The sequence below is a fragment of the Solanum pennellii genome, chromosome 8, assembly GCF_001406875.1.
Source record: "Solanum pennellii chromosome 8, SPENNV200".
NCBI lineage: Eukaryota > Viridiplantae > Streptophyta > Magnoliopsida > Solanales > Solanaceae > Solanum > Solanum pennellii.
Window position 1 is genome coordinate 67,023,346 of NC_028644.1, and position 11,219 is coordinate 67,034,564.

The 11,219-nt window shown below is 32.1% G+C and overlaps 3 protein-coding genes across 3 annotated transcripts in view; 2 read left to right on the forward strand and 1 right to left on the reverse strand.

The window, feature by feature from the left end:
• LOC107027943 (14 kDa proline-rich protein DC2.15-like) overlaps positions 1-570 on the forward strand; it is a 1,298-nt gene extending 728 nt beyond the window's left edge. The window contains exon 2 of the mRNA XM_027918912.1: positions 1-570. This exon is cut by the window's left edge and continues 3 nt beyond it. Coding sequence (XP_027774713.1) covers positions 1-307 — 307 coding nt within the window. The 3' untranslated portion in view covers positions 308-570.
• Positions 571-2,945: 2,375 nt separating this feature from the next.
• LOC107027865 (cation/H(+) antiporter 15-like) lies at positions 2,946-6,686 on the reverse strand. The gene is made up of 3 exons (XM_015228915.2): positions 6,252-6,686; positions 4,559-5,554; positions 2,946-4,434 (listed from the first exon to the last, which is right to left on the reverse strand). The coding sequence occupies exons 1-3, from the start codon at positions 6,477-6,479 to the stop codon at positions 3,124-3,126; spliced, it is 2,535 nt and encodes an 844-aa protein (XP_015084401.2). The 5' UTR covers positions 6,480-6,686; the 3' UTR covers positions 2,946-3,123.
• Positions 6,687-8,777: 2,091 nt separating this feature from the next.
• LOC107027977 (36.4 kDa proline-rich protein) lies at positions 8,778-9,898 on the forward strand. The gene has a single exon (XM_015229026.2). The coding sequence runs from the start codon at positions 8,865-8,867 to the stop codon at positions 9,813-9,815; it is 951 nt and encodes a 316-aa protein (XP_015084512.1). The 5' UTR covers positions 8,778-8,864; the 3' UTR covers positions 9,816-9,898.
• The last annotated feature ends 1,321 nt before the right edge of the window (positions 9,899-11,219 follow it).

The following is an 11,219-nucleotide window of genomic DNA, read 5'->3' on the forward strand; positions in this document are numbered from 1 at the left end:
CTCTACCCCTTCCACCCCCTCTACCCCCTCCACCCCATCATCAAAGGGAAAGTGCCCAAAGGACACACTAAAGCTAAATGCTTGTGCCAATTTGCTAAATGACTTAGTGCACCTTGTTATTGGAAGTAGCCCAGCCAAGACTAAATGTTGCTCTTTAATTCATGGACTTGCTGATCTTGATGCTGCTGTTTGCCTTTGCACTGCCCTTAAAGCTAATCTATTGGGAATTAACCTAAATGTTCCACTTTCACTCAGCTTGTTACTCAACAACTGTGGCAAATATGTCCCAAAGGACTTCCAATGTTAATTTATTATGCTATAGACAAATTTCTCCATTTTGCAAAAAAAAAAAATCCACTTTCATATAGTGTATTTTGTTTCTTTTTGTTTGAGTGTGTGTGTGTGTTTGGTGTTTTGTATGCTTATATATTTGTTTATTTTCAAAGGAGTTACTATATGTAGTTTATTTTGATTGGTTAGATGGAAGGCAATAGTTGTTGGTTTTCTTTTGTTGTATGATTCCATTTTAATCATGAGTGATAAATGAAATATATTTGTGGAGTTTATATATGATGATGCATTTTTTATTTTTAAGCTATAGTGTAAGAAAATATTTATAATATAAGTCTATTAGGTCACACATAATATATTTGTATGGTAAAAAGAGAGTTATGTGATCTTGAAAATAAGATAAAAGTACACATGTTATACCAAATAAAAATAATCATATAGTGTAAACTATTCATTAATTATACCATTGATGTATGTTAGTTAAATTCTTAAAATGACAAAGATATGAATTAATTAATAAATTAAGTACTTATTTATAAAGTTTAAATTGAAATTTTTGAATTTTATCGAAATCATAACTATTACGAAAGCTCATGTATTTTTCTTAAAGGTTTGAGGGTCAAAGAAAAAAATTACAAGGTAGAAATTAAAATTTGACCAACAAAATAAAAATTTTAATACTAAAATCAATGAAAGTACTAAAATTTTGAGCATAAAAGACTTAGTTTGAAAAGACAGTAGCGTCCTTAATTCCCTCTATATATTCCAATGCAAAAAACAGCTCAAAATTCAAGACTAATTACATTATGGATATTATTTATTAATTCAATTAATTTAAATTTGCATCGGACATTCTATAATGAATACTAGAGTGTTCTCTATCAATAACAAAACTTATTCATTTTGGAAAATTTGTATATATCAGTTTTTTATTGCGTTTTTTATATATATCTCGTCAAATTCATTTTTTTTATAAAAAGAAACTATTAGAGTAGTTTTTATTTGAGTCCACTTATTAGTACTTTTGGTTATGCGACTACTTCTTGCCAAGAAGCACTTTATATTTTTCAAGACTCTAATTCAAAATACTTAATTAAAAATATATATATTTCACCGATATTTCGCCTCTTAATAAGTCTATTGCTAGGAAGTCATAAACTTTCTCAACCTGTTTTCTATCTTAATTATCGTTACGATATTACATCATCGTTCGAGTTTTACCAGATCTCAAATTATCTTATGAATATAATTATTGTTTTTTTTTAAAAAAAATCATAGTGAATATCCTGCAAATTGTTTAGATAAAATTTTTTAAAATATGTACTCCATATATGTTCAATTATCTTAATGTTTTGTGGAAATGACACATGGATGGTAAAGGAAACCACAATTTTAAGGAAGTTGTAGATTTAAACACACTACACAAAATGTTTGTTAGTATATATATTAACATATGGTATAGGACCACAACTTAGTATTGTGAATCTTTTGTCGATCTATAACGTTACATGACAATTTTAATTAATGCCCTATAACATAAAATAGTGGTTATGGAAGGCAATAAAAGTTATAGATATATCGACAATATAAAAAAACTTTACATTATTATATTAAGTTTACTTATTATAACAATTTTTTTAAAAAAAATTTTGTTGTCAAGATCATAAATTCCACACAATTTTTAAGAGATTAATATGTAAATATCTTTATACGGTCTCATAACTTTTTTGGTCCCTAAATTATTTGATAAATTCTAATTTAGTCTTGTGATATTTAAGGAAACACTCTTAATTCTTAATTAAGTAAAAAATGTGCACTTTTGATCTTTTTGTTTGTGAAATATTCACAAATTTATCATAATTATGAACTATTGCACCACTTAATTGCTCATGCATATGTTTGTTAGTTTTTTACTATAACTTTATAAATGATGGTAATATAATTCTAATTATAAAATATATTTCCTTCATTAAGGGACTAAAACATACATTTTAATTTAATTGAAGATTAAATATATTAAATCATATATCACAAAAATTAAAATTAAGGGTTCAAAAATATTACAGTTGATTCTCTTTACACTAACAGTGTATATATATTAAATTCAGATGAAAATTAGAGGGACATGATGCTGAGAGATGGACTAATTAATTAAGTGAAAATTCCAAAGTTTAATTAAATTCCAAGAAATTAAGAACACAAAAACAAATTCTTGATGACAAAAAGTCCATAAATGATGCCTCAAGCTTGTCGATTGATTAGGTTCACATGTGAAGTTTTGTCGATGATTAAATTATTTTATGTATAGTAGTATCTTATTTTATAAGTAAACGCCAACCAAAACAGCCAAATTATGAAAATTACCATGCTAATTATTTCAAGCTGAGTACAGTATTTAGGTCGGCCAACCACGATAACAATCGAATGTAATTTTATCGATAAGCGTTGAAATATATATATAAGCAGATTTTATTTCTATCTTGAAAAAAGAACTGTTCATAAAAGATATTATATAGATCAACTACGATGATAGAGATATTATTTAACTACTGAATTTGTCCGTCGTTTTTTTTAAAATTTTATCATAGCCATATGTGTTAGTACTCAATTTCTTTGATTTGAATTTAATAAAATGAATATACTCATCTAGATAAATCAACACTAGTATGAACTTTGATAATGTACCAAAAGGGTTACTATGATTATCTTCACTTTACTCTTACAATTGATGTGTAGAGTAGGAAGCATAAAAAAGCTACATTTTACAATTAACAAAATTCATGAATAGGTAACAAAGAAATTGATATTGACATGACAAGTCCTACAAAGTTTTCATTGTTGTGAATGAAATTCGGGTAATTGTTGTTGTTGTTGTTCTGTGTAGCTGTTTCGTGACCTATGACTTGAATGATCGAGGTTGAAGGGTTGATAATGCACGCTAGGACTATCCGGAGTGATCAATGGATCCCCGGATCCTATACCTACATATTGTTGCACCACTAATGCTGAAGCTTTCATCGCGAAATCTGATGATGCTAAGAGATCTCCAATGGCGCCTAGCTCAGGGCACTCGCTCCAATCAGTTATCCCTGCTGTTAACGGGGAGCTAGTCCCTTGTCCTCTACCGACTATGAACAAGTCGTGTGAGTTATCTATTGACCTTATTGCTGCTACCGTCTCTTCTCCATGATTCACTATTCTTTCAATGTATACTATTGATCCATCGTTTCCTGTTTTTGTCCTGAATTCTGCTACATATTCCTCGTCTAGCTGTTTTTCCCTATCGCGTTCTGTTTCAACTGTTAGTACACTATAGTCATTCTTGTTGTTTGTTGAGTCTGATCTACTTGCTTCAATTGTTGTATCTCCAGGGAGGAAACGCATAACTGTTAGGTTAATGTTGGGGTGTTCACTCATTCTCCAAGCATAAGCTAATGCTTCGCGATCATCTGGTCCTCCAAAGAACAACACTGCAACATGGTGTGAGATTTGGTTAACTGTTGATCTTGTTAAGCCTCTATCTACTAGTATCCCAACCGAGCAAGGTGCATTTGCTAATACATTCTGGTTAATTGTTCGGAATGATGTATTTGTAGTTTCTAGTCCACCATCAACCGTTTGTTGCTTGTGGAAAGGGATTATGATTAGTGCCACGCGTTTCTCCTCAGCTAAAACACAAATGTCTTCATGCATAGTTGAGTAAGGGGAGATTGCAGTGAGTGGCTGCACGTAGACGCATCCTGCACTTTTCTCAAAGTTCTCAAATGCATTGATGATATGATCAGATTGAGCTTGTGTTCTGTTCATAGCTGGCCTTCCTATTTTACGCATGTTATGAACAACAAGCATTCCAGATGCGCGACCAGTAAGTTCTACAAGGTGTAGGACATATATACATATCGGTGATTTCTTCGTTGGACATGATGCTTCAAGTAGACTTATGATTGTTGGAACTGCTTTAGGTGTGTGGATGCTAACGAGCACTCGAAATTCCCTATCCAACTTTGTTTTCTGAACTGTTCTTCTCTTATACGGGGTGAAATTTCTTGATGGTTTGTAGACTATTGTCACAATAGGAGTGATGATTGCAGTCATGCCAATTGCTACAATCACCATTATAGCAAAAGATTTTTCATCAAGAACCTGCATTTACATGTATGTATTTAGTACTCTCATTTTGAAAATTTGTGTTCTGAGACGGACTAAAAAGGAAAGTGTGTCACGTAAACTGAGACAGAGAGGGAGAGAGGGGGTATATGTTGATTACCTTTTGGTCTTTACCAACATTGAGAACAATCATCTCAACAAGGCCTTTAGCATTCATGAGAAGACCAAGAGAAAGGCCTTCATAAAATGGCATTTTGTAATAGAGTGTTACAATGACAACACCTATAACTTTACCAGCACAAGCCAAGAATATAACAACACATAAAACTCCCCATGTTGCAACACTATCAATAGCAGAAATCTCTGTTTTGAGACCACTAATGGCGAAAAAAAGAGGTAACAGAAGGCCCGATACGAAGTCTTCTAGCCTTTCTATAAGTGTTAAACCAAGAGGACCACTAGGTATGATCAAGCCAAACACAAAAGCACCAAAAACAGAATGTGTTCCAATAACATCAGTTATGAATCCAGATATCATAACTCCTGTTAGAATGAGACATATGTTGAACTCACTAATCGATTCGCCTTCTGGAGTTTGACTTATTCTCCTTCCAATCAATGGCCTAATGACGAAAAAACATACACAAATGAATGCAATACTTGATAGGATCACCCAAAGAGTAGCTATACTCATGTCTTTGTTCTCAGAAAAGGCGATTGCAAAAGCTAAGACAATCCATGCTAACATATCATTAATGAGTGAAGCAGACATGGCGATTCTCCCAATTTCAGAGTTGATAAGTTTGAGTTCCGCGAGGATTCTAGCAAGAACAGGAAATGAAGTAACAGAAAGCGCGAGGCCAAGGAAGAGAATGAAAGTTTCTTCTTTTGTGTTTTGTGACTTATCATGCAATAAGACGGAAAATGAACTTCCTATTATAAATGGCAATACCATCCCTGCTATTGCTATAAGCAATGATTTTTTACTATTTCGACGAAGAACAGCAATGTCCATTTCTACCCCTATTAGAAATAGGAAGTAAAGAAGACCAATATTTGCCATTGTTTCAAGTACCATAACACTTCTTTGAGGAAATATTGTATTAGCAAATGTGCTACTTCTTCCCAATACTGATGGACCCAAAATTACACCACCCTGCCATCATTTTTTGCACAAGATTAGTCTATGAGCATAGTATATAATAACAACAATTATGCTATTCAATCCATTATGTTTAGCAGAAAGACGACTCATTTATATTGATATGATCATTCAATATCCATCCGGTCTAGCACAAAGACGATTCATCATAAGTTTAATTCATCCTGTTTAGCAGAAAGATGACTCATTTATATATTGATATGATCATTCAATATCCATCTGATCTAGCACAAAGACGATTCATTATAAGTTTAATTCATCATGCAGAAAGACAACTCATTTATATTGATATGATCGTTCAATCCATCCGGTCTAGCACAAAAGACGATTCATTAATATCGATATGATCATTGATTGTTTTATTACTATCCAAGAAAAGATTATCTTGACCACTAACAAAAATACAATTGTAATTGGTCTAACAACCATTAAATTAGTGCGTTATAAAATGTATGATCTCTCAAATTGAACCATATTTCGTTTATTATATGCAATTTTACTTTGCATTCTGCAAGTGGTTTTCTCTAATATTTGAATTCATGATTTCTGATTACACGACAATAATTTTTACCGTTATGCCATAGCACCAAGGCGTTCCACTAATAAACCAATGTACATTGACAAATAATAAAAAAACTTGAAATTGCAATCATATAGTTAAATCTTAGAAGAATTGTAATAAATCACTTACAAGAATCTCAGCAATAACACGAGGTTGACGAATAGGTTTCAAGATAAAAACTAGTAGTCGAGTGATGGCAACCACCAATGTCAATTGCACAATAAAGAGTGGCAATGAATAATCAAGTGGATTATCACCTTGCCATATTCCACTCGTAGTGATCATCGTTGGTGCGTAACATACTATCGCATCATCGATTTTATTTTCCGCGTTAGTTATTATTATCTCTTCCGCCATATTGATCAAACGTGACTAAAAAATGATCGTACTTAATTAGGTTACAGGTTCAAATCACATGTATAATATTTTTGTAGCCTTTTGAATTTTCTTATTAGAATTTCTAGCTCTGCTACGACACCAACATTAATGATTGCCATGCATGCATGTTTTCGAGCGCTTGTCAATTAGCTCAACAAGAAAGAGAAAAGTGATAAAAACAGAAAATTGTTTAGGATAAATTTTTGAGGATTTTTTATTATTTTCTTGGATTTGTTAAGCTAAGAAAGTAAACTTAAAATTATAGTAACTACAAAAATGGGAACAGTAGCAAATGTAAACCACAAAAATGCTTGAAAGTAGCAGGATTGTTGAAAGTGAGACAACATTTAGTGACTCCAAAAAACTGTTATTTGGACTAATTAGGGAATAATTTAAATAACTAATGTGAAACTTTTGTTTGGATCCAACATGATATTGTCCAACAAGATATAAGTCATTAGTTATTTTATCCATAATTCTCAATTAATTAGTTCAAAACAAAGAATATGGTTGGTTAAGACGATCAGAGGCGGAGTTAGGTGAAGATTTCTGGGCTCGAACGAATCCAATAGCTTTTTAATAGATTTTGTATTTTTACTAGAAATTTAAATAAATATATATGTATTATGTATCTTAACTTATCAATTTGATTCAATTGTAAAGAAGTGACTATGAGATGCAAACTTTTAATTTTGATTTCGCTTACGAAGATGATATATAATTATGTGGATGGTGATTAATTATGAGAAGATAGGATATAAATAGTACCTTCTATACATCTTTTGATCAATTATATAAAAAGAGATGAAGGACCATTTTTCAACTAAAGAGATGACAACTTTAGCAACATTAGAAAAATATATTCCTGTAATGGATCAAGAGATTATGTATTGCTGATCTTTTCCTTTATTGAAGATTGAGCTTATCAATCATTTTTTGAGATGTAAGTTACTTCTACTTTTTGCTCATCGTGAATCAGTGAAAAATTTATGCTATAAAATATAATTCTCTATTCATTTATCAAAAAAAAATGATTGAAAAATGCATGATAAAAAATAAGTTCACGCTAAAATAGTAAAGAACTTTCTAATTATTTCCGTATGAAAACATTACTCCTATTTTTCTTCTAATCAAATTGTATGCTAAAGTTATAAAAACTTGAATCAATGTCTTCAAACTTAAAATAAAATGTAAACAAACTAACAAATATATGTAATGTTTAAATTTATATATTTTCATACTTATTTGTCTTTGATGTAATAGCTAAAATAAAAGTTCCTTTGTTTGGTCCCTTTGCCAGTCTGAAACCTCTAAGTGAAAGAAATCAAAACAAGGTTCACATGATGCCTTTGGTGCAAGGCGGAGTTACCGAATATAATTTACCAGTTCGATCGAATTCAATAATTGCGATTTAAAATTACTATTTCTCTAGAAAAATATCACTACATATATATATAAATCACTTCAAATATTAGAATCAGAATTGATAAAATTAAAATTTTCTCTTCGTCTTCATTATGAATTATGATAAAATGAACTAGACAAATACTACACTATTTACTCTTTTTTATATGTATATGTTTATTTTGCCAGCAAGCTAGCTATAAGACAATTTAATAAAGTTTCAATTAGTCTGAGATTTTATGCTAATACTTTACATTAGGTGGAGAAAATCTTGCATGATAGAAAAAGAAGATTCACTTCTTTTCTTTTTTGTTTTCCTATCACATGTTAAATAATTATATTAATTATATATGGAGATTCGATTAAATTAAAATAGAATATAATTACAAAGCCTATTATCAGGGCTACACTTATAACTATATTTTTTTTATTTTTACGATTCAAATTTAAAATCACTAAAATTTATGAATCAACCAATAAAGAAAATCAAATTTTCTCTTTCAAACTTAGCATATGAAGTTACTCAACGTATAAATAGATTAAGAATAACAAGGTACTAAAAACTTATTTCTAATTTAACTTTTTTTATCGATCACACTAAACGAATTTATATAAGTAAAGTGCCTTAAAATGTGTGCAAAATTGGACACAGTGTAAAATAGTAGTTAAAAAAAGACTATTCACGGACTATATAATCAGAATTCACGGATTGGATATTGAAGTTTGCAAACAAAGATCCAAATTTACCAATTTCAGTTTTACAATACACCTAATCACTTTGGAAATCCTCCATATACGTGTTGCTCTCTCATAAAATTAATTTCTTCACGGGTTACACATACAATACATCTATAAAAACTATAGTCTATATCAAAATTCAACAACATAACATTATAAAAAAAATGGAATATTTAAAGAGTTGAACAATAATATTTTCGTATTAGGAAAAAGAAAATAGCTATGGGTTCATCAAAGATTTCAGCAATGTTGTTCATTTGTATGATTTTCATGTCAATGTGTTTGTTACCACCAACTTATGCTGATCAATGCCCTTGTACTCCTCCTTATCAACGACCTAGTCCACCTGGCGGTGCTCCGCACCCGCCACATCATCACCCTCATCCACCTAAGTCCCCCGGTAGGCCCCGCCCTCCACCATCGACTCCACGTCCACACCCACCGACCACCAAACCGCCACCTCATCATGGTGGGCCACCACCTAGGGTTTTGCCACCTATCGTCTTTCCGCCACCTGTCGTGTCACCTCCTATCACTCATCCACCTGGCGTTTCACCTCCAATCACTCGCCCGCCACCTGCCATTTTACCGCCTATTGTCAATCCACCTGGCATTTCACCTCCAATCACTCGCCCGCCACCTGGCATTTTACCGCCTATTGTCAATCCACCTGGCATAATCCCTCCAATCACACGGCCACCTGGCATAATCCCTCCAATCACAAACCCTCCCGGGGTTTTCCCACCAATAACAAATCCTCCTGGAGGTGGAGGAGGTGGATTTCCACCACCATCTGGTGGTGGTGGTGGCGGGTATCCTCCTTACGCACCTCCTGGTGGAGGTGCACCACCTGGCGGAGGCGGAGGTGGAGGTGGAGGGATACCAGGTATTGTTCCACCTCCACCCGCCACGTGTCCTATAGATGCATTGAAACTTGGGCTTTGTCTTGATGTACTTGGAGGATTAGTACATATTGGGATAGGTAATCCAGTGGAACATATATGTTGCCCAGTATTACAAGGATTGCTAGAGCTAGAAGCTGCTATTTGTCTATGCACAACTATAAGGCTTAAACTTCTAAACCTAAATATTTTCCTACCACTAGCACTTTCTGTTCTTGCAACATGTGGTTTAACTCCTCCTCCTGGTTTTGTTTGTCCTCCTCTTGTTTGAATTAATTACTAGGTTATGTTTGGTCTTCTATTTGTAATATTTTGTAAGAGGTAAAAACAATGCAAATAATTATGAGTTCCTAAGTCTTTATCTTTTTTTTTAAAAAAAAATAATTATGTCTTTGTTATGTTTGGTACTTTAATTTGCTCCCACAAAATTTGGTTCAAGAAATTAACTTGATAATAATATTGGCGTGGGTTCTTATGTTTAGTTCTCTAAAATTTTTCGTAACTCAATCACACCAAAGCTAATCAGAGCGATAAACAGCTGAATCTAGTAAATTATAGTAGCAAGGCCATCTCTTAAAGTGTATGCTAAAAGTTGTTGGATACGTAAGATTCGTTTTGAGTGAACTACAATATTTGCAATTTTTTTGGTAGTTTTGAACTAGAAAAACATTGCAAACAAACAAAGTTGCAAAAATTGAAATTCATCACTTTTCCAGCAAAAACCATATATATGTCAATTAGATGTCGTTTGGTGCTGGCTAAGGTCGGATATCCTATAATTACGCATGAGATAAAAATTTATATGCATTTGGTTGACACTTAAACCATATAAATTTATACTATCAAACAAATGCAATTTAAATTTAATCTGATCTATTTAATTATAGAATAATAAATCATCCTACACGATCCAACTTAAAAATATATTTTCCCTGTCTCCTAAATGGTATAAATTAGTTTTAATAATTATAATCTCAGAATAATTTAGTCGAACTCCATACAATATAGTCGTAATTTTAGCCTTCAAGTGGCCAAATTGTGGAACCGCGTAAAAAGAAAGTAAAACAAGGGAAAAGACGAAAAAGAATGTTGGATGTCAAGATCAATTACTAAGTCTAAAGATTAATGTTTACATCCCCACTCTTTCGAAATAGGGCGAAACGTCGCGGCAACTCGAAAATAATTTAATTGATTCAATTTTAACAAAGTTTTAAAAATAAACGAGTTTTAAAAAAAAGAGTCGCCACCTAATTTTTAGGAAAAATAGGAAACCAATTATCAATCTACGAAACCAATTCGATTCTAGGTAAGGGGTTTAAATTATTCCGAAGGGAAGGGGTTAGGCACCCTTCGGAATCCACAATTGTGGTTCCCGACTGAATTCATTTTTTTCAAATTGAGGAAGAATATAAAATAATGTACAGATATAATAAACATGTAATATACACAGCAAAATAAAATAATAATCGGCCTAAGGTTTGCCTAACGTCAATATCCACAAAATAATGAATGAAATATAATTCGAACTTTTTCGAATAATTTCAAGGAGAAGCACCTCCGGGTACCTGTAAAGACACTTAGTAAAAGAGTTAGTGCCAAAGTAATATAAATAAAAATAAATAACTCAAATAATAACTAAAAATAAAAATCCGTCTTATTAACATGGGAGGCCTTG